Source organism: Nyctibius grandis, chromosome 31 (assembly GCF_013368605.1).
Source record: "Nyctibius grandis isolate bNycGra1 chromosome 31, bNycGra1.pri, whole genome shotgun sequence".
NCBI classification, from domain to species: Eukaryota; Metazoa; Chordata; class Aves; order Nyctibiiformes; family Nyctibiidae; genus Nyctibius; species Nyctibius grandis.
The window spans coordinates 4,089,809-4,113,281 of NC_090688.1; the positions used below are offsets into that span (position 1 = coordinate 4,089,809).

The window sequence follows — 23,473 nt, forward strand, 5'->3', positions numbered from 1 at the left end:
CGGGCAGCACCGGGGTGGGGGGGGGCACATCACAGACCCCCACCCCCCCAGACCCCAAATCCACCCCCCACAAAGCTGCTCTGAAAGCCCCGAAGGCGCCGCCGTTAGTCGGCCCCGTCGACGTGGAGGGGGGCGCGGGGGGGGCCCGGCCGGGGGGTCCCGGCGCAGGGGTGCCCGTTGAGGTGGGCGCCCGCGGGTGCCTTCTTGGGGGCGAGGGGGCAGGCGGCCCCCCCCGGGGCAGGAGCGCTTGGCGCTGGGCGGCGGCCGCTGCATCTTGTGCTCCAGCAGCATGTGGGTCTGGGGGGGCAGCCCCAGGCAGGCCCTGGGGGGGGGGAATGGGGAGGGGGGGGTGAGGGGGGGCACCCCGGTACTGGGGAAGGGGGGGGGTGATGGCACCGGGGACCCCCCCTGCGTGTGCGGCAGGAGGCAGCGGGGGTGGGCATGGGGGGCTGGGGGCATTGGGCACCTCCCCTGGGGGCTGGGAGCCCTGGTACTGGGCGCTGGGACCCACTGGTGTAGGACCCCCTGGGCACTGGGTGGGCACTGGGACCCACTGGCATTGGACACTGGGACCCCCCCCCAGTACTGGGCACCCTGGGTATTGGGGGGCACTGGGACCCACTGGTGTGGGACCTACTGGTGTAAGACCCCCCCTGGGCACTGGGACCCACTGGCATTGGACACTGGGACCCCCTCCCCAGTACTGGGCACCCTGGGCATTGGGTGGGCACTGGGACCCATTGGTAGAGGGGCCATGGGGCATTGGGCACTGGGACCCACTGGTGTAGGACCCCCTGGGCACTGAGGGGTACTGGGACCCACTGGTGTAGGATGCCCTGGGCATTGGGTGGGCACTGGGACCCACTGGTAGAGGGGCCACTGGGCATCAGGCACTGGGACCCACTGGTGTAGGACCCCCCTGGGCATTGGGGGGCACTGGGACCCACTGGTGTAGGACCCCCTGGGCACTGGGCCCCACTGGTGTAGGACCCACTGGGCATTGGGGGGCACTGGGCCGCACTGGTGTTGGCCCCCTGGGTATCGAGCACCTCTGCAAGCCTCGGGTGCCACCCGGGGCAGGGCGGTGGGTGGGAGGTGGCACCCCCCGAGCGCGGGGCCCCCCCCGGGGGTACCTCAGGATGTTCTCGATGCAGCTGCGCTGGCGGAAGAGCGCGTTGACGACCGGGGCGCCCTCGGGCACGAGCGGGGCCTTGCAGAGGAAGGCGACGATGGAGAGGACGGGGTGGAAGCCCTGGAACTCGGCGTCGGCCTCGGTGCGGAACGTGATGCGCTGGCACAGCTCCGTGAGGATGGCCAGGTCCAGGATGATGGGGCTGGCCAGCAGCGAGTCCTGCGGGCAACCGAGGGGGTGAGACACCCCCCCCAGGGAGACACGTCACCCCCTGTCCCCCCCCAGGCCACCCCACCCACCTCGCACGTGTTGTGGATGACGATGGTGTTGGTGCCGCCCATCATGATCTCCGACGTGTACTCGTCCAGCGCGCGCTTGCTGTCCCCCACGTAGGGCACGTACTTGATCACCACCTGCCAAGCGACCACCCATCACCTCCAGCATCATCGTGTCCCCCCCACAACCCACCCCAGCCCCCCCCAACTCACGCAGTGGTCAGGCTTGTCCTGGGGGCCGTAGAGGACGGGGTTGGCCTGGACCGTGTCATCCACCACGTTGCTCTTGGAGATCTCCTTGGAGCGGAACTGCTGCGGGGCCGAGAGGTTCTTCCCGTCGTTGTTCCCCAGGTGGTTGTAGCTCACGATGGACTTGATCTGGGCAGGGGGGGTGCGGGCAGGTCACCCCCCGCCCCGTCACAGGCAGCAAAACCCCCTTGGGCCACCCCCATCCCCACGTACCTTGAGCCCGGCGCCCACCAAGAAGTCCACCAGCACCGACTTGAGCTTGGTCTGACCCGACTTGAAGTCGTCGCCGCAGATGAAGACGCGGCGCTGGGCGGCCAACTCCACCGCCCCCGGCACGAAGGTGTTCTGGGGGGAGCCGTTCACGTAGGCGCAGCCCTCCAGGATGCTGGCCACGGCGAAGAGCGTGGACGGGGACACCTCCAGGCCTCGCTGCGGGGACACGGGGTGGCTCAGCACTAGCAGGGTGGTGTCACCCCCCCCGCCGGTCCCCTCGCACGTCCCCTGACCTCGATGGCCCGCAGCAGGTTGTCCGCGGTGTCGTTGAGCCCTGGCACGACGTCGCAGAAGCGCTCGGTGTTGGCCGTCCAGAGGACGATGACTTTGTCCACCCCGCTGGTCTCCTTGAAGTCCCGGATGTCCCTGCGGATCTGCTCCACCTGGGATGCCACCGAGGGGGGACACATCAGCGCGGTGGCATCTCCCCCCCCTCCCACCACCTCGTCACCTGTGTCCCACCACCGTCCCACCAGGACCTGCTCAGCCATGGACCCGCGGAGGACGTTGTCCGCCCGCTCCTCCTGGTTGGCGGCGATGAACTCGGGGATGTAGATGGAGGGTCGGGGCTTCATCTTCTCCAGGTGGGGCCAGAGCTGCTCCTGCAGCGGCCACTCCAGCACCTCCGCCCGCCGCATGGCCTCCGCCAGGTTCAGCGAGGAGATGTCCCAGCCTGGGGGGACAAGGGGTGACCCAACCGCTCTGGGTTCCCCTGCCCCATCGCGGGGTTACCCCCTCCCAGTGTCCCACCTACCGTCAAAGACGATGTCATTGGGGTGCACCATGGGCAGCAGGTCCCGGAAAGGCACGTGGACGTCACCGGCGGGGCCGGTGCCCAGGCAGACGGTGGAGGCTTGGAGCAGGGAGCCATAGTAGTTGGCTTTCTGGGGTGGAGAACGTGAGGATGAGCTGCCAGCACCCCCCCCAGCACCCTCAAACTGGGAGGCCGGGGCTGCAGACCACCTCCCCAGGGGCAGACGGGAGCAGCTGAGCTCTGTGTCCCCATCCCTGCGGGTCACCCGGGTCCTGGGACCTTGCCGGGATCCCACCAGGGCCACCCACCTTGCGCCCCGTCTTGGTCATCCAGGACAGCCCCAGCTTGTTGGCCAGCACGGCCGCCGTCACCGTCGTGCCGTTGTTGCCCCCCCAGCCCACCAGCATCACCCCCAGGCGAGGGACCTGCCGCCCCGTCCGGAAGGTGAAGCGGGTCGAGCACGGCCGCACCTGCAGGACAGGGACAGGGGACGCGTGGGGACGAGCGGGACGGGCACCCGGCCCCGCCGCCAGCCCCGCGCCCGCACCTTGGTGACGCCGTTCTCCTTGCAGACGTGCACGGTGCTGTACGTGTACTTGGCCTCGATGAAGTCCTTGCTGTACGTGACGTCGGGGCTCTCCACAAGGAATGTCTCTGCCATTGTTCCCGGAGCTGGAATAGGAGGAAATGGGTGTCAGCCCCGCAGGCCTGGCACGCCGGGTCCCCTCGGGTCCCCCCCTTGGTCCCCCCGCCCTGCCGGGACGTGGCTCCGGCACCGCTCCCTGCCAGGCTGGGCCGTCGGTGGGGACCGTTGGCTCCCGGCCCCGCGGCCTCCCACGCTGGGGCTGCCACTGCGGCCCTGCCCACGCGCACCCCGGGACGGGCGGGGAGCAGGGGGGGGCGCAGGGTGCCCCGTCCTGCTCGGGGCAGGCAGGAGGCTGTCCCTGCTGTCCCCTCGCCGGGGGTGGCACAGGGGACTAAGGATGCTCCCAGGGGACGTGGGACAGGGCTGTCCCCACTCCTTGGGATACAGGGGACACGGGGACCGAGCTGTCCATGCACCCTGGGGGGGGCACAGGGGACACGGGGACAAGGGCTGTCCCCACTGCCAGGGGTGCCGGGGATTTGGGGACAGGGGCTGTCCCTGTGCCCTGGGGTGGCAGAGGCTGCAGGGGACACGGGGACAGGGGCTGCCCGCGCTCCCGGGGGTGGCACAGGGGACGCGGGGACAAGGGCTGCGGGGGATCTGGGCACAGGGGCTGTCCCTGCGCCCCGGGGTGGCACAGGGTGCGGCGGACGCGGGCACCGGGGCTGCCCCCGCTCCCGGGGACACGGGGGGGACACGGGCCCGGGGCCACCCCCCCCGCTCCCCAAGGACCAACCCCCCCCCCCGGGGCCGGGGCCGCCCCCGCCCCCCCCGCGGGCACTCACCGGGCCGGGCCGGGCGATGGAGGCGGCGGAGCCGGTGCCGGTGCCGGTGCTGCCCCGCGGGGGATGATGCGATCGCGGCTGCGGCCGCCCCGGTCCCGCCGCTTAATCGGCTCCGAGGCCCCGCCCCCCCCGCCGGCCCCGCCCCCCCCGCCGGCCCCGTCCCCCCCGCACGTGCCCCGCCGCCACTGGCGCCCCCCGGGTCCCCCCCGGGTCCCCCCCGGTCCCCCCGGTCCCGGCCCCGCGGCAGGTGCGGGGCAGCCCCGGGCGCCGCCGGCGGCTCTTACCGGGGGGGGGCGGCGGGAGCTGGAGGCGGCGGCGGCGGCGGCGGCGGGGAGCGGCCGCTGACCTGGGAAGGGGAAGTGGCGCCGGGGCCGGGGCTCGGGCCGGGGCCGGGGGGTCCCGCCGCCGCCTTCCGGCTATTGACCGGCCCGGGGCCGGCGGCTTCCTGCGCCCTCCCACGGGCACCGGCCCTCGGGGCCGCTCCCACGGTGCTGCCAGCCCTGCCCCGGCACCGGCACCGGCACCCCACAGCCCCCAGCACCCCACAGCCCCTGGCACCCTGCTGCCGCCGGCACGGGCATCTCAGCACCAGCCCCCTACAGCCCCCAGGATGGGCACCCCAAAGGTCATGGCACCAGCACCCTGCAGCCCCCTACATGGGCACCCCAGAGCCCCTGGCATCAGCCCCCTGCAGCCCCCAGGATGGGCACCCCAAGGGCCATGGCAGGGGCACCCCAAGGGCCATGGCAGGGGCACCCTGCAGCCCCCAGAGCCCCCGCCATCAGCACCCCGCATCCCCTGGCACAGCCCCGCCACGGTCCCCCCGCCGCCCCTCCAGCAGCCCCCAGCCCTGGCAGCTGCTGGCGGCGATGCCGGGGGGCAGCCAGGCCCCGTGTGAGGCCGTGGGAGCGTGGGGAGGTGCCGGGGGGCTGGGGGGCAGCGAGGGGCCATGGCCGACACCCCGCAGCCCCCCCGGGCCCGGCCGCCTTTCAATGGGTCGGCCCCGCTTCAAAGGAGCCCCCGGAGCAGGAGCAACGCCCGGGCGGGCCCCGGCCCCTTCCCCACCCTCGCTCCCCGCAGACATGGCGAGGACAGCTCTGCTCCCCGCCACCGCCACCCACCCGGGGCCCCGGCTCCGTGGGGGGGGACACGCTGGCATCACCACCCACGCTCCCGGCACGGAGCGGGACGGGACCCACCGAGGCCAACCCCGGGGGGCACCTGCTGCGGCGGGCATGGAGGTGCCGGGGGGCCGCGTCCGGCCCCTCGGCCATGGAGGAACAATGATCCCTTGGTGCCGGGCTGGAGGACAAACCGAGCCCCGCGCTGGAATGCCAGTGCCTCAGCAAATTATTGAAACAAAAATAACATTTCTTTGTACAATAATCCTGCGGCGGGGAGGGTCCAGGCAGCGCTGCCAGGGGCCCAGAACTGGTATTTTTCCACTGCTTTTCCTCTTTTTTTTTTTTTTTTTTTCCTTTTTTTTTTTCCCCTTCGCCCCCCTCCCAGAACTCCCACCATTGTTCCTTCCCCCACTCCCTTCCCACTCCTCCCACGCTCGGCACCGCATGAGCGGGGCTCCCTTGTTCCTGCTCGCCCAACGCGGCCATGGGCCGCGAGCCCGGGCCGCCCGCCCAGCGCCTTCGCTCCCCAGCTGCCGGGGGGCTGGCGGGGGGCCAGGCGGCCGAGCCGCGGAGCCATAGCGACCGGCCCGCTCCCCCGGCAATGGTGCCCACCCCCCTTGGCCCAGCAGACCCCCCCTCCATCCCCGGGGACGTGCAGGAAGCCCCCGGGAGCCCCCGTTTGCAGCACGAACCCCCCGGTGGGTCGGTGTCAGCAGGTTCAGGGACGGATTCGGCGCGAGCGGAGCTGCTGGCACAGATGCTCCGTGCGCTGGGAAGGGCTGTGCCGCGAGGGGACGCAGGCAGGAGCCCCCCTCACCCCCCTCAGTGGGTCAAGGCCACCCCAGATTTGTCTTACGGACACCAACGGTGCTCCCTGGACATGTTTTCCTGAGTTTTTTTCCCCTCGTGTAAAACAACCCCCAGGCTCTGACCCATCGTAGCTCTGCCCGCAGCTCCGTGTCCCCCCTGTCCCTCCACCGTCACCCTCCGGGTGCTGCACGCCCACGGACGGACCCACGCGTGGGCAGGGATGGAGGAAGGGGTGGCTCGGGGTGGTCGTGCTCGGCGGTGGGTGTTCAGCAGCTGCTCTGCGAGAGGGACCAGCACCATCGGACCGTGCCAAGGGCAAACTATTCTAACGAGCTTCCTCCTGCAAACGAGCCACGAGCCAAAGGTGCACAGGAAAAAAATGTGGTGCTTGTGCTGCGTTTCCAGCGTCCCTCGAAGGCGAGTGGGGCGGGCAGGACGCCGCGGGGTCATCTCTGCGTGTGACCCTCACTTCAGGGCAGCTTGTGCCTGATAACGGTGCAAAGTGACGTTGTTCCCAAGCGTGACCTGAATTACCCGCGCCCAGGGGCTCCTCCTGGACCTGCTTGGCCCCGGCACGCAGGAGGGACACACGGGGACAGCCCGAAATCGATGCTGCTCCCCGTCCCCACGCCGCGCTCCCCGGGGAGGGCCGGCAGCGGGGCTCCGGGCTGGGGGCAGATAAGGAGGCAGCGGCAGGAGCTGCGCTGGCTCTGGCACGGAGGCCACAGCCAGTAAATTTCCACTGGGGCAGCTCCGAGTTAATGAGCTCCGAGCGTGACCCCGGCCAGAGCGGGAGCTGCCGGGTGGAGAGGAATTCCCAGGAGAGCTGGGACAGGAGGGGACGGGGACCCTTCCTGTGCATCCCCGCGCAGGTCCCTGGACCCAGCTTCACCACCCCAGGGGTGAAGCTCACACGAGTGAGGAATTAAAGATGGTTGAAAGGGGGGCCCAGGGGGCCATTTGGGAACTAAAAACCTGGTGATTTGTGAGAGCATCAGCTCGGCTCCTGCTCCAGGACCGAGGGCCTCGTGCGAGCAAACCCTCACGGGCCGTGGGAGCATCACGTCCCCACGTGGGTGCTCGTGCTGTTGTGTCAACTCCAAGGTCAAGGCTGGTGAGACAGGATCGAGCAGAGCCCTCCCTGTTCCCCTCCACCTTTAAAAAACAAGCCAAGGCATTTGTAAGTCATCATTCGATCGCTGATTATTGTCTTTTTTCTCTGTATTTTGCTGTTTTGGAGGTAGAATCCCAAATCCTGCGCTAAAGCTGTCGCTGAACGGGGGCTCGTGACGTACACGGGGGGATCAAACAAAACCTCCTGCCAGCACTGTCTCGAGAGCAGCGAACTATCCCCACTGTGAGAGGAGGGGACCCCAAAGCAGGCTGTCAGCACCCACCCAAGGAAAACAGAAGCTATTTAGTGCGTATCATGGTGCTGAGCATTTACCGGGGTGTTTTTATCCTCTATTTTACTTTGCCTGCTCCAGGCACAGCGAGCAGCAGCCCCAGGGACGCTGCAGAAGCCAGCACCGGAGCAAGCAGCCATGGCGAGAGCAGAAAAAAGGGACAAAGCCTCGATACAACCGAGATGCTCTTTGTATGCGGGGCTTTAGCCGGATGATTCAGAGCTGCGGGTGGAGGTGGGAGCTCCAGCAGCGTGGACAGGCAGCATCTATGCCAGCCTCATCCCCACCTCGCTGCTCTGGCAGCATCAACATCCCCACTCCGGCTCCCTACGGACGTGACTCAGCCCCGACGTGAGCCAGCTCAGACGTCAAAGCCAGCTCAGCTCCCAGGGAGGGAGACGCAGCAGCCCCGGCTGCAGCTGCAGAGCAGCTGAATGGAGGCACCTGAGCCTCAGGAGCTCCCCAGGAGCCCCAGGGCAGGGCTACGCACTGCCAGAAAGGGCCACCAGAACCTCAGAAGCTCCAGCATCACCCACCCCAAGAGCAGCAGCGAGGTCACCACCACCTCCGAGCCCTCCCTCCGGGCTGCCTCGCTCTGGAGGCCCCTCTACAGCCAATCTGCGATGGGTGCCTCTTCAAAAGCACTTTCCCCCCCCAAAAAAAAACCCCTGTGAGAGTGGGAAGACCCCCAGCTCCTGCCACTGCAGGGAGAGGCTGATCCAGAAACCTTCCCCAAAGAGCGAGGTGGCTCCGCGGCCGCGTTCCTGGGCAGGGGCTCTCCCCGTTCGCAGCAAGACGGTCCCTCCTCGTGTTCCTCCCCTCCTGCTCTGACCCTTTAACTCACTCAACTGACTCGGTTCCTTTAAGCTTCCCGCTTCCCAAATCCACGCCAGCCATTATCACCTTTCCCTTTGGAGTTTTCTTGCAGGAAGAAGCACTGAAAAGAAATATACAACCTTATTGTCCGCTTGTTTTTCCAATACAGTGAATTTATTATATGTTGCAAAATCAGCATTCAGCTTTTTTTTTTTAGTGTACAAAAAAAGACACTAGCTCTTAAGAAAAGATTAGGAAAGCTGAAGACTATGCTGCCTTTAAATTGTAACATTTTGGCAAAGTGAAAAGCTCTTTTGTAAACTCCAACTCCATGGCTCAATATAGTTTTATCCACAGTACAATATTACAAAGTAAAACACAGTATCAATAAGTTAAGATCATACTTAATCACCTAGAACTGGTTTCTATTAACCCAAAAAGCACAAAATTCGCCTAGCTTCATAATCTCTAAAAAGAAAAAATAAAACAAAACAAAACAAACAAACAAGGCAGATTTGACTACAATTCTTTTAACACAGTCCGAAAGAAAAGTGAAGCAGAAAGTCGTTGAATGCTAATTGGGTCTCACAGTTTGGATATTCATTAAATATTTTCAGTTTTTATATTCAAATTTTAGAAGTTCCAGAATATACATGTAAATGTACACAATACATCTTTGTATACAACTCTGTTTGCAAAAATATCTTATAGCAGATGTATAAAGATTGAGATCCATCTCTACCCCCCTCCCCATCAAAGCAACGACAAAAAATAAACCAACCCCATTCAAAATGATCAAGGATCAGAAGGAGAAGTGTTTCCATGGAAGAATTGACTCGTCCTGGGTTTGGAGCTGCTGCCTCTTCTGCCACCCGAGCTCTGGGCTCCTCCTGGGCGAAGTCCCACTGAGCCCCGAGGACACCGTGTCACCGCTGGCTCGTGGCTCTGGCACCGACTGGGTTTTGCAGCGACAAATCTCACAGTGGGTCTGGTCCAAGGCCCCCTCCCAGCTCCCCGTGGCTCCGGTGACATCCCCCGCAGTGCACGAGCTCACGGCAACTGGACGTGTGTTGGAATCGGAGCTTCGGCGAGGCTTGAGCTTGGACATCACCAGCCACCGCTTGAGGAACTTGGGCACCGACCCCGTGCAAGACCCCACCGAGCAGGAGGACAGTTTTCTGGACAGAAGCTCCTCGCCTTTAACTCTCGTGTATGTTCCAGCTCTCCCTGACGAGCAGAAGCACCAGCGGCACGCAGTGTTCCACAAACGGCTCCCTGACCTCCAGCCGTCCTTCTTCGGAGAGGAAGAGCTGGGACCGAAGCGTTCCCCAAGCCCCGAGACGCTCGTGGGGACTTCCCCAGCGAGGCTCTCTGAGGTGCTCACCCCACGGACCACCGCGCTCCTCAGACGCCTCTTCCCCTCCTCTCCACTCCGCTTCTGACCAGGTTTGGGTCTCACAGACCAGCAGAAAGACGTGGTTTTCCAGTGGCAGCCCGGGGCCAGCGACGTGCAGCTCAGCCACGTCCCTGCAGCCGGGGGCTTTCGTTTGGAGAACGGGCTGGCAAAGCCCTGGTGAGCGCTGGACGTCTGTGGGCAACGCGGCGGGGAGAGAAACTCAGAACAGGGCAAGTGGCGAAGCAAAGCAGTGGCCCTGGCCGGACGACGCAGCGAAAACAATTTAGCCAGAATGGAATTATTATTATTATTATTTCTTTTTTTTTAAATACAGCAGATGGACCCACTTTTTTTTGGGAAAAAAAAAAATACTCCTTGTGTAAGAACTGTTTCCCTCCTTAACTCTGCCATTCCGCTCCTTCAAAGGGTGAAAGACTCTTCAGTGCAACCTCCAAGGGAAGGAGACGCCACAGGCAAATAATCCTTTATTTTGAGATAAACGGAAGCGGGAAGAAGTCAAATCACACAGGCTGGCAGGATTCAAAGGGGAGAGGGGAGAGAAAGAAATAGCAGAGTTAAAGGACACCTTTGTGCTTTTTGGCGTGTTTCTCACACCCTGGCCATACTCTAAAAAAAAAAAAAAAATGTTCCCTTCAAGTCCAAAATAAAAACAAAACAAAACAAAAAAAATCAAGAAGAAAGACTGCACCGAGAAGCTGGCGAGATAAAGCACAACAGTGGAAGTGACCCGCATGGGAAAACGCTACCTTCCTTCTCTCACGCTCGGGCGCCTGCTCGGAGAATGATTTTCTGCTGCTGCTTCTTTGGAAATAACACAAAAAAAAAAACAGAAGAAAAAAGCCTCGCACCCCCCACCCCCTGCTCTCTTCGGGGTCAGCACAGGTAATAAAATAACATCTCTGGGTAACTATCCCATAAGCTTTAGTAATACTGCGGTTAGAAGAGAGGAAAGGTTCTGAAACACTTGGCCTAAAAGGAAAAGGGAGGCACAGTTTTAGAAAAAGATGCTTTTTTTTTGTTGTTTTAAATACAAAAATAGACCATAGTCTCGTTAGCAATTAATAAAACTGGCTGCCTTGGTATAAAATTATAAAAGTCAAAGACAGACAGGTCTCAATCTTCCCAGCATTGGGAGGGGAAGGTTAATGCAGGCAGACTGGACCACGCATGCTGGAGAGGCCACATTTACACCCGCTGCTTCCAAACCACAAGTGGATTAAAAAGAATTTGTCGGGTTTTTGTGTGGTTTGGGTTTGTTTTATACATGAAGGATCCACATCTGCACTGCCCAAGGCCCTCAGCGCAGATCCCCGGGGCTGATCCCCTCCTACTGATCAACCACCACCTCCCGAGAGCACACACCGGAGATGACAAAGCAGGAGCAGACACGCAGAGCTCGGGGTACTGGGTGTATTTAACGCGGTGCCGTGGAGAGCAGACAGCTTGCACATGAACAGTCGCAGGTGCCAGAGAAGGAGGTAACCTAGCAGCATTCCAGTTCCTCACCATTTGAAGGACAATTTGTAACCCAGTGGACCTGGGCCAGGGGTAATTACACTTCATGCCAAAACTTTAATCCATGAAAACTAATTCTTAACCTTTGGGAGCTTCGTTCACTTTAGGCAAGTTTTCCCTTAAGTGTCAAACGCTGGCTTCAAATAAGCAGATTTTTTTTTTCTTTTTTTTTTTCTTTTTTTTTTCATTTGTTACATTCCATCATTCAGAGAGGCTAAAACTTGAGAGGACCGTGCCGGGCGTGGGGCTTGCGACCCGGCTCAGACGCAGCCACGAGAGATTCGGCATCGTAAGTAATCCCCAAGTTCTTCAACCACGTCAAAATTAATGCTCGTCTCTGAAAGGATCTACTTGTATAAAAGGGAACGTAACGTCCAGGGGATTTATTTTTTTCCCTACCCAGTCCAGATCAGTGCCAGCTAAAACTGCTGTTGGTCATACTCTGCTATCAGTTTTTTAATGTGGGCCAGTTTGTTGTGGAGGTATTCACAGCGGTTCTTCTCTTGGCTGTAATTGGGGTTAGTCTGTAAAGGAAAAGGAAAAGGCAGTGACAGAGGCAATTCTGCACAGCTCAGTGACACCTACGCTGAACCCAGACGAGGCTACTGGACCTCAGAGCATGAACAGATGACCAAGGAACGAAGCTTTTCTAGCTGGAGGAGGAGATGGCCATTTAAAATGGACCCACTCTGGTCAAACAAGGCAAAGAAAATCCCTTTTCATCAACCCCCAGCGCAGGGAAACGAGCACACCTTGAACAAGGCTCAGCCTAACTCAGAGCAGCAAGCATCACCTGCCCTTTGCCCCCACCTTAGCACAGAGTTGTGCAAGCCTGGGGGCTTAAAACAAAGAGGGACTTGCAACACACAGGGAAGCTCTTCAGAAAGCTCCTAAATCCCTCAGGACAGCGGGGCTCAGGACCATATTAATGGATCTAAAAAAAAACCACCCCTCCTGGTGTATGGATGCCCCAACCACGTACCCAAGCGATTCACACCAGAGACTGCACCCAAATCACCCCAAATCCACCAGCAGACTCCAAGACCTGGAGGATCCTGTTATCACCCAGCCCGAGCATCTGAAACACAAACTGTCCTTGATGGGATAAAGGCACTAACTTAACCCATCTCCTTGTGCTAGCAGGAACTGCTAACAGAGCTGACTGCTCCCCAGGATCCAAGCAGCAGCCCCTCAACTCCCCCCAAACCCTTTCTCCAGCAGGAAGGGATCACTTTTTGGACAAGCTCAAGCTGACCAACGATCTGCTATGAAGCTTCAGGGGCTGGGCTGTTCACTTGGCAAGTACCTATCTCTTTCAGTCACACCAGGGGCACCACCCAAAAGCCTCTTTTGTGGCCAACTGTTTTTACTTACCTTTTTAATTTTCCGATATTCCTGTAAAATTTGATCATGGATGGTCTAAAAAGGAAAAGATAGCTCATTATTCTCCAAAGAGCCAACAGCCCTGCAACCTACTGCAGCGGGCAAGCACTTACCGATGGCTCAAGGTACACATTTCCTCCAAATACCAACCAAAATCTACTCCCTCCACAGCTTCCCCCGCGAGATCTGATGGCTACAACCAGCCTCACTGACCCCATTCCTATACTGGTGCTGACACCAGAAGCACTGGAAGGACTGGACTCCATTCCCCAGCATGAGAACTACCCGTAACAGGCATTTGGGTTGGTAGGATTATTGACATTTCCTCCACAGCTCAGCTCAGACTAATTTTTCCCCCCCAAGATATAAAAATAATTCAGTGAGGAATCACTGAATTTCTCAAAGAGAGGGGAAGGACGTTCGAGGGAGGAAACAGTGCTTAGTACAATAGGTGCTCTGTAAAAATCTGTTTATTATACTCAACGAGACTTACTTTCTCAAGATAATGAATAGCTAAAGCTCCTTTAAAATCAGGCTGACAAGTCGAATAATGCTACACTATTAAGATCAAAGCTTCCAGAGGAACAGATGACCCCGTACTAACTCCCCTTCCAGCCCCGATACGCTACCATATGTGCAACTATGAGTTTTCTGGCTGGGATACACTAATAGCTTCCAGCAGCTTTTGGCTAAAGACGCCAATTGTCTCACTGAGGCCTTTCCTTGTCAACAAGTACCATGATGTGTGCTCCAGCTTGAAAACGAAAGAACACAGAGCTGTTTTAAGAACAGGCTACAAAGCTGTCAGCTGGGTGCACGTTCTGCACCCACCAGTTCTGGGCTCTGGGCAGAACCAACCCGTCCCCAACAGCCCCGTGTACCCAGCAACTAAAACGAGCTGTAGCTCAAAGGATGTATTTCTGTTTCTACCTTATATTCTTCAGAGCCCTGCAAAAGCTGCTTCAGCTTGGCGTCTAACTGCGTAAACCGTCGAGTTATCCTCTCTATCCGGGCGTGCAAGTCTCTGTATTCGTTGTATTCTGCATTGAAGTCGTTTTTGTAACTCTGACGCTGCTCCGACGAGGAAATGGCTGCGTATTTTCTGGAGGGGGAATAATTTAATTCATCAGTTTTGTAAGTCATCTCTCCAGACAGCACAACTACTGCAATACCAAAACCAGGATGATAAAGCTACCAGGTGACTGCGTTTGAAAACAAACAGAGTCTCTTACAATTTGCATTGTAGTAGCACGGAGGTAACTATCAGGATTATTGCCTTGACTTCTGCGTCAAACAAGACAGTTCTCCCAGAACTTCCTATCTATGCCAGATAGGGTGGAAAATGCAGGTACAGCAAAGCCTGGGAACAGCTCAGGGTGTAGGAGGACACTCAGATAGTGCTGCTACAGCTTTTCTAACTCCCGCTGTCCCGCAGAACATGGAGTTCTGCATCTGTGCCAGACCTTGGAACAGCAGGAAAACGATGCTTCCAGTGTGAAGTCTTTAAAGGAACACAAAAAGCATTCAGCCATCGTTGCAAAACGCTCGCAGTGCGATTACGTGGCAAGCGCACGACACAAAACCACGTTGAATAGTGACTATATTTCCACCACCTTCTGAAGACACCCAACGTGAATCGAACCCAACGCAAGAGCTGGTGTTTAACAGATGCGCCTTCGAGGCCCTTGGAAAGTTATTCAGCTCAACAAAAAGCCATTAGACCTGACATTGTGCAGAAAGCCCAGCAGCCAGTCCCCTCTGATGGCAAAACTCATCTTTTTGGAGGTAATGACTCTAATTTGCCACCTTGCTCTGTCCACAGCAGAGCCAGCTCGGTGCGTGAACACGTATGAGCTCACTTAGGTATCAAATTAAGCGAAAACTTTCCCTCTGTTAACCTGAACATGCTCTAGCCTTCAAGAACCAAGTCCTTGCTAGGGGTTGGTATAAATCAGCATCTACACAGGATACGCTACTATGAGATAGGGAAGTTGTTCTCACCAGGATGAAACATCTGCCTCCATGATCAAACCAGCGGCGACAATTCTCATAATTTAAGGAGCTGACCATCAAAACAGTCAGATGGTACCAAAAGGTGAGACAACAGACCTGACAGGGGCTCATAAACCTCATGGGATTTCTTTGGAGATGGACCAAGGAGCTCAATGATCCTGTTATAGTAGGGCTCAGCACATCTGTTGCAACAAAAACCCCCCCGGCCATCCGCGTTCTTCTGAATGGTACTAGAAATGCCAACGCGAAGGGGTTTGTATGGTTCATACAGCCCAGCAAACCACAGCTTTGTAACCACACAAAACCCTATATTATCCTCCAGGCAACTCCAGCGACTGCTCCTGCAGAGCCAAGAGTGGATGCCACCTCCTCCTCCTCCATCTCTTCCCCCCGAGCCACCACAGCACAGCCAAGCCAGATCTGATGGCACGAAAAGCCCAGGCTGAGCCGTGCTGAGGATCACCCACAGCTACACCTCTGCGCTATCACGGAGCTTTGTTTACAACAGGTTGGGTTTATGCAGATTTTTGGCTTTACACACAGATTTTTGTGCTTCAGCAGACAAGTATATTGTTTAATTAACCTCAAGGGGATCTGATTAAAAAGTCAAGAGGTGAAACAAGTCACATCCTAACCCACGGGTTATAACCTCCCTGCGAAGAATATTTCACTGGTTTATGCAGGTATCTTGGCTCTGAACAGGGAATTAGAATAACCTCTCAAAATCCTTTCTTGCCCTGTCTTCCATAACACCAAAGCAGATAATTTCCTCTAAGAGTTTCCAACTGTAACATGGAGATGGTTAATCCTTTCAAACCCCTTCAAGGTACGCAATGGTTCTTGAAGTACTTTAAGAATTGGTTTATAGGAAGATAACCTTGAACTCCACGAGGAGGTAAAGAACAGATCCGATACCACGTGTAGCCCCAGGAACTATCTGCAAAGTGGGATTTACCCTTTTTTTCTAGATCCACCTTACAAAGTTCTATCAATAAAGTCCAACAAAAATCCCCACTACATTGTGATTTTTCTGCTTGAAACATGATCCCAAAGTGATGAAGCAACTGATAAATATACTTACAATAAATAATCTGGCATTTCTGAAGTTGATGTTGGTACACTAGAATTATTGCATGTTCCATTTAAACCTGAAAAGAAAAAAAAGCCCACCTTGTTTATAGACATCGTTAAACTTTAAAGCTCTATCCAATTAAAACTTATCTGCAATATACAGTTTATCAAACTCTAAAGGATTTCTGTTTGGCTTTGAACTGAAAAAGACAGAAGATCCACTATAAAGTGGCTGAAACTTCAAGGCTTCTCTAATATTTATCTGTCAGCAAAGTAATATCAACAGTAGCCAACGCACCGAGTAGCAAAAAACCTTGATTTAACTGGTTGTTAAACACTGCCTGCAGGGAGGGAGAACACTGATAGCACCACTGCTACGCTGCAGAACACATTTATGGGTCCAGATGAGCAGAACAGAGAGCTGAGCAAGGGGCACATTTTATTTCTCCCAATCCCACACTATATAGATCCCTACTATCACTGCTCCAGACTCCTGTAGGTACAGCAGGGAGGTTTTTAAGGCTTGTGGTTTTTTCCTCCCACAGCCCTACTGTCCTGTAGACAAATCAAAGCGCTCTCTGCTCTGTGAAGTTGAAGAAACACGGATCAAGCAAGGCTCAAATATAGGAGTTTAAATGGACCAAAGACCTCAGGAGGATGGGGATGCTGAACGTGAGCCTAAATCACACCCCACCCTCAACCTAAACCCAACCCTGCACGACTCATTTGGAGGAAGAAACCAGTTGGATAGAGGTTTGAAAAGGGATATTTCTCAAACTGTGTATTATACTGAAAGCCCTAATCACAAAGCCAAGTGCATCCATGAGAAGGCAGCAAAATAAGAGGTGAATGGAAAAGGCTGCAGAGGATTTAATTCAATCGCTTTGCAAAAGTCTGTTTCTTCTTTCCAAGTCGGTTACTCAGAGCAGTGCCGTGACTGAGCAGGTTCCCCCGATGCACAGGACAGGTACGTGTGAGCCCCAAGCCTCATCCATCCCTACACTCACCTACTACTTTACAATTCCCACCCCAGATAAACTGCAGGAAGCTTGAAATGCCCAAGTAATAAACACAGGCATGTAAAAGCAATAACCTAATTATATCTTTTTAAAAATCAATTTTTCTCTGAATTTCCCCAGAAAGGCTTTCCTGAGCAGGATGGAAGAACAGCACAAACCCCAGCGTCATTATAAACACCCCAGTCTCAAAATTCCTCCTGCAGAGGTCTGCAGACAATTCTGCTTTCGCCTTTACCTGACCACCAGCACAGAAGATGCAGAACGTGGGCAAGGAAGATCGTGGAGGAGACAGGGAGAAAAGGAGGTTTATTTTGCCTGTGAGTGCCACCTACTGACTGCTGAAAGGACCCCAAAGGTCCCTCCACCACCTCTTGAACAAGCCTCCCAGGAGAAACTCTGCTTCCAGGCAGCCCCTGGCCCAAGGGGGACTTGGGGAAGGCTGTGAGCCCTTTGCTGCAGTCTACAACTACCTGAAGGGAGGTTGTAGCGGGGTGGGAGTCGGCCTCTTCTCCCGGGCAACCAGCGATAGGACAAGAGGACACAGCCTCAAGCTTCGCCAGGGGAGGGTCAGGTTGGACATTAGGAAGAATTTATTTTCAGAAAGGGTCATTAGCATTGGAAGGGGCTGCCCAGGGAGGTGGTGGAGTCACCGTCTCTGGAGGTGTTTAAGAAAAGCCTGGACATGGCACTTAGTGCCCTGGTCTAGTTGACAGGGTGGTGTCAGGACAATGGTTGGACTCGATGATCCCTGAGGTCTCTTCCAACCTGATTGATTCTGTGATTCTGTGTGAAAAGGAGCAGGATGAGGCCTGTGCTGGCCACACAGGAGGAAAAGATCCCGATTCAGACACGAGCTGGCTGTAGGAGATCCAAGCAGCCACTGACCATATCCTGTTTATGATTATTCCCAAGTCCAGCTCGGATTCGTTACCTCGCATCCATCAGTGGTGCAGCAGGAACAAAACCCAACTCCTACTAATTAACAAAGAGCCAGCCCTTAAACTGTTTGTAAAGCAAAGCAGAAAAGGTGATAAAGGGTCAGCAACTTCACCAAGAAAGAATTCAGGGTGTTTTGGTATACTGACAAAAATATACACCTAGAGGGAGAGAACGTGTGTGTATCCATCCGCTGCCACCCAAGACACGGGGAGGAAAAACAACGTTCACAGAAAAAACTACAAAAGTCAGATCAAAGTAAGAGAAGTATCTGAAGAGGGTGGTTCTGCAGTGCCACACAGTGATCACAACTATGGACTGTCAGTAAAAAAATCACTGGTGAGCAATCAAAAGGCATTTTGTAGGTGCTACAAAGACTGTGGGGAAGGTGAGAGCTAATATCGTATTAACCTCAATGCCCTCCGAAGCTCTCCTTTTCCAGGAATTCGACAGATTAGTTTCTGTTTCAAGTTACTGTCCTTTTTGAGCCAAAATAGGATGTTTTTCATGTGCCAAGCATGAAGAGGAACGCAGTGTCAGAAAGCAGGAACAGGGCAAAGGAAAAGAAGATGGATGCAAAAAGAAATTTAACAAGAGATGGGGACTGCAATATTCCTAGAGGCTGCAGGGGAAGCCCACCGCTCCGGGGAGCTGTGAAAAAGCCCAAACAAGCAGAAAATGGGAAAGCTGGAGGCACTGGTAAGGGAACAATTGGATTAGCCAACATGTATTCTCTGCTCTAACTTCTAAGAGTATGTAGAACTGACTTAGAAATATACTGGTTTGAGGGAAAACATTTTCATCGCGTCTCAACGCGTAACAGATTCACCGTTGTGTTAGTCCCTGAAAAAATAAACTCAGAGTAATAGTGGGATACAACAGGGAAGCTCCTTCAGCCTGAAAGAGCTGGCTGTATACTGCTCTAACAGCATTTATCACAAGACTTATCAGTCATTTCTTTTGTATCCCATATTAAAAGCTTTTGTGACTAATTTTTCATTACCGAGTTAAAAATCAATACGACAGTCATCACACCACCAACCCCAAGCAGAAGAGCTGTGAGTAATCAAGCAGCACTGCTTTTTCCAACAGATCTTGACGTCTGCCTTTCATCCCCACAGATTAATACAGCTTCTGATTTAACAAGGAGAAACATGACACGGTCTGAGGCTGTTCCAAACAGCATGAAAGGTTAAACAGGAAAAACCTGATAGCCTCTTTTGAGAGGAAGGGCATTTGTTGACTTGTAGGTAGGGACAGTGATATTATTTCGTTAACCACAGTCTCTGCAAGTGGACACGCAGCCTCCTTCCTCAGATTTAGAGCAGAAATCACACACAGCCGTTACCAATATTATCTTGGCACCAGCTGTGCAGCAGGACCTCTCAGCCCATACGTACCTGTGACCTGCTCCTGGGGAACACTAACTAAGTCAGCATTTTTTATTACTTCACAGTCCTGCTTCTCCTCTTTGCATTTCTCTTCATTTTTCTTCTCCTTTTTCTCCTTTTCCTTGTCTTTGTGCTTTTTGGATTTTTTCTTGGTTTTTACATACGAGCTGCAATTGTGCTTGCTCGTCTGGGGACAGTCTGTCGGCAAAGGATGAGTCAGTCTGTCAGCCGGCTCCGGGTTCTCACAGTCTCTGCCGTTGTGAGTCAGGTCGTTGCTGACATCCGAAAGGGGATCGTGAGGCCTCGGCAGCTCCAGCACCGGGAGGCTGGAGCTGGAGCTCACCGACTCCGGGAGAGCCGGCGGCAGGGCAGGGGCAGGGGCAGGAACATCCTTCCCGTTGGAGGAATTCAGTTTCCCATTGAAAGTGGGCTGAGTTCTGTGAGCCAAATGCGAGATCCTGGGCTTTTTGTTGGCCAGGGGATCGATAAACTCCAGAGGCTGGGATCGTTTCTGGAGAGGAAAAAGGAAAAAAAAAAATAACAATCTAAGTTTAGAGGCAAGAATTTTGGATGCTGTTACCACTAGGTGGTGGTGCAAGACCAGAGAACAAGGGAGTATCCCCAGAAAAAGAGCTCTTCTACCAATGAGAGCTGCCAGCAAGTGTCCCTGCTCCGAGGCTGATCCTGGACACAGGCTCAAGGACCACCAGGTCCTACAGAAGCTGATCCATCCCAACCCGCTTCCTGACCTCCCAACAGCCGTTCTGGAGCCTGCAGCTCGGTGGGAGAGCTTACAGAAACCCACCACCACAGGAGCAGTTGTTGATCTCCTGTGCTATTCATACTCAGCCCAACCTGCTCTTGTTTCAGCTTATTTCAAATCTTTAGAAGTAAAAACCCTGCCCTTCACCCTCCCCCTCCCCCTGTCCCAGCCACTTAGCAGAGAACAGAAACAACCCTAAAACCATCCGTCCTTCTGGTCATGGCCCAACAGTTAGAGAACCTCAAAGTCCCTGCGAAGAAAAGACGTGCTCAGACCTCGGCAGCAGGGAGGGATTCACAAGTTCTGCATTTTATTCCCAACTGATTTTACCAGCTCTGTGGTCAACAACTTTACCCTTGCAATACCACTCCTTCCTCTTCTCAAGAAAGAGGCATTTCCCAGAAGAGGTGAGAACGTGTCAACTGTTCTCAGAATATAAGGCGAGAGAGGACATTTGCAGCAGTTTTAAAAGCCACGTCACATGGACCAACGTGACCTAAATATCCCTGTTTTAAATAAGAAGTAGAGAGAGAAGTGGTTCCCAGCTGTCCCCATCAGCCCTACCTGGACAGGGACAGGCAGGGCTTGGAGAAGCTCTGTGTGCCCACACCTCCCAGTAAGCAGTTGCCTGCAGACTGCGGGGCAGCCTGGGGAAGCTGCACTGTGGCAGAACCCGTCAGTCAGCAGAAAGAAGGGCTCAATGCAGAGCCAGAGCCACAGCCGTCGGGCTCAGTCCAGCCTGAGCCTGCCAAAACTACCTTGGAGAGCCATCAGTGCAGCGGTGTGTGCCCGTCTGGCAGCACAGGGCTGCAGAACCTCTGAGGGAAGATTATTTAGTGCCCAGAGGAAAACAAGCGATAGTTCTGGTTATTTCTTTTGGATATTTGATTGTTTTCTTTATGTCTCAGGCAGGACTGCGGTGTGTTTGCGAATGGAAATGCTGTTGTGAAGCTGGAGCACAGCTGCTTTGTCAGGGAGCCACCAATTCGCTCCTTTTCCCCCCAGTTATTATTTCTCTCTGCTAACCCCAGGGGTCCCAAGGACACGCCTCAGCAGCAGGAATCCTCTCCACCTGTCAAGGTAATTACGCAGAGGAGCTGCTCGTAGCGCCGGAGCTCCAGGGGCAAGGGCAGCACGTCGAACCGGCTCTGCAACATCAGCCTGCCTTCCCAGCAGAGCACCAGCAGTGTCCATCTCCCAAAAGGAGGGGCCACTCTGACTACAGGTCTCAGAACACGCGACCCATCTAAGAACTGCCTTTCACTACCCTTTCTCCGAAGCCAACAAAGACCCGCTTCACCAGCCTCCCCTCTTGGGTTACGAGGTGGTATATGCACACAACACCTGCTCTGCCACGCTCCTTACAACTACCAGACCAACCTTTTTCTTCCTTCATTCCACAACCGAACTTTCCCCAAAATATTTTGCATTCCAGACTACCAAATCCCAGTCCTTGGCTGGGACTGTGAGCAGGCATCCCTTCTCTAAATAGACACTACAGCTATAGAGTATCGAAAAAATTACGGCTTACAATAAAAAGCTGTCTGTGGTTTGCTGTCTGACACAAGCCATGTCAGAAGCGCTGCTGGAAACACTTCTATTCCATGTCCAGTTGCCCCTGTTTCACCAGCCTTTTCTAGATCCAAACCAATCAACCACCCAAAGTTTTGACTGGGTCATCTCAAGGGACCAGAAACATCCCCTACAGACCTTTGCGTCCTTCAAAATACCTACAGCCATGAGATGATTCTTCAACCTACATTTTTTCAGCATCATGTTAAGAAAAACCCAAGACCAGCCTCTGAGCAGCATTGTGTCTTTCCAAGCTAACTCAAACGAAGGGGATCGTTCTTTATTCACCAAGAACATGCCCACAGCAGAGCAGGAGAGGATTTGGAATTAGCTACCTGGCAAACAAGTCGCACAGTTCTTGTTCTCCATAGAGAACTGCCTCCCTCTCACTGCCAGAAAGCACCTAATTTCTTTACCTGCTAATATTCTTTGCCACTAATCCTCGGTGCGTCTGTCCAGACAAGTAGGCATTACACATTCCATTGGCAGGAGGAGAATAAATACTCAACTTGTCTGGGCTGACCCACGGCAGAGAAGGGAAACCAGCATTTCACCACGCGAGCAAGAAACGCCTGCGCTAGGAGATACTGAAAAGAGCAGGGACAGACTCTGCTTAACACACAAGCAAACGCAGCTCCTTCACAGCTTATTATCGTGGAAAAACAGGCAAAATGTACTTCTCGCAGCTCCCTGCACTGGCATCTCAACAAATCAAAGAGCAGACCAACCTGCCCCTGATCTGTCATGGCAATTACTTTGCAAAAGGTCAAGGTTTTTAATAACTCAACCGTGTTTGGGAGCTACTTATTACTGCTTCGTTCCAGTCAATTATTAGTAATGAGTAAAACACAAGCTCATTTTCCCAGGAACTCCAAGAGGGATGTAGGCACTGTGAAAAAAATGTAGCCCTTAAAACTCAACCTAAGACACACTGTCAGAGATCCTCCCCATAGGCCGTCACCGAACCACATCCAGAGGAGAAACAGATGCTGAGGAAACCCAGAATTAGAGTCTAACTTAATAAAGCAGAAAAAAACCCCAACAACCTATTGACCCAACAGCCTCCAGCAGCAGGTGATTACAGTGTGCAGACAGGCTGAACAGCTCAGCCCGGACCTACGGCCAGCAACCAGCTCCATCAAGAGCAGATGGAGGCGATTGCTGGCTCCGTGCTAACCGGCCCCAACACCCTTGGAGAGGGATCACCTACCTGAGGAGGAGAGCTGGAGTTCACATTGTCTTTTGGTGGGCTCAGGGAAGGCGCTTCTCCTTGAAAACCGCTCTGGGGCTGACAGAGTTTCCTGAAAAACAGAATTTAGGGCTGTTCAAACCCCAAACAGATGGTACTGCAAATCTGCCTGCAGAGCAAAGAGCCTTTTTGTGGGCTCAAACTGTGACTGCATAAAGATGCCATCAAAGTAGCTCGTTCAGGCACTTACAGTTTCAATCTCAGACAAAATCTAGGAAGAAGAAACTACTACAGGAAAGTATCAATCAACTACATGAGGTAATTGCTTATCTCTTTCCTGCCTTCCCATGATTTCTGTAATCCTCTGTGAATGGAGGTAACACCTTGGACTGACACTGCCAGAGCTGTGGCAGGGAGGGAGGATGCAGGCTGAGCTATCAGACACACGAGAGGATTCCCTTCCGAGGATAGAACTTATTTTCTGACAGTTTTACCTCTTTTCGCTTGAACTGATGACATTAAGTATCACAACAAATGAATTACAGCCTCAGAAAAGCGATCCGTACACAGATTAGTAAAAACTGGCATTGAACTTTAAAGCCTATAGGATATATACACATCCTCACTACTGATTGAAACTAATTTCTGCTGAGTTTGCCTCGCCCAGTTAAAACTGACTTCACGAGCAAATTCAGAAAGCAAGCACCCTGAAAAGGGGCCAAAACTCAAGTTCAGATGTTGCAGAGTAAGTTCTCCCACCCATTAGCACCATTAAACCAACGTTTTACAGGAAGAGCAGTCCTCTGCCAGAAGCAAGCCCAGGAACAGCAGGATTATAACAGGAACCGTTACGGTATTATTGGTCCACTAGGATTTACATTTAGGGCTTCATAATAACACTTTTAAGTCACATCATTGCAAAATAACGCTGCTC

At 54.8% G+C, this 23,473-nt stretch overlaps 2 protein-coding genes across 3 annotated transcripts in view; both read right to left on the minus strand.

The window, feature by feature from the left end:
• Positions 1-53: 53 nt before the first annotated feature.
• ISYNA1 (inositol-3-phosphate synthase 1) lies at positions 54-4,237 on the minus strand. The gene is given in 12 exon segments (XM_068420616.1): positions 54-236; positions 238-322; positions 1,134-1,351; positions 1,432-1,545; positions 1,621-1,785; positions 1,870-2,085; positions 2,163-2,312; positions 2,409-2,602; positions 2,684-2,813; positions 2,992-3,153; positions 3,231-3,355; positions 4,115-4,237. Coding segments are annotated over 11 exon segments (1,680 nt in total). The 5' UTR covers positions 3,345-3,355; positions 4,115-4,237; the 3' UTR covers positions 54-104.
• Positions 4,238-8,423: 4,186 nt separating this feature from the next.
• The window catches only part of ELL (elongation factor for RNA polymerase II), a 55,089-nt gene continuing 40,039 nt past the window's right edge, over positions 8,424-23,473 (minus strand). Inside the window, exons 7-13 of one of the 2 annotated variants that reach the window (XR_011049864.1) lie at positions 22,561-22,651; positions 19,025-19,526; positions 15,680-15,746; positions 13,516-13,687; positions 12,577-12,621; positions 11,050-11,726; positions 8,424-10,196 (exon numbers count right to left, since the gene is read on the minus strand). Coding sequence is in view for 1 of the 2 variants with exons in the window: in XM_068420603.1 (XP_068276704.1) it covers positions 11,622-11,726; positions 12,577-12,621; positions 13,516-13,687; positions 15,680-15,746; positions 19,025-19,526; positions 22,561-22,651 (982 nt within the window). In the remaining variant the exon portion in view is untranslated. Of the gene's footprint in view, positions 11,727-12,576; positions 12,622-13,515; positions 13,688-15,679; positions 15,747-19,024; positions 19,527-22,560; positions 22,652-23,473 lie in introns of both variants that reach the window. The other variant, XM_068420603.1, reaches the window with a different exon arrangement.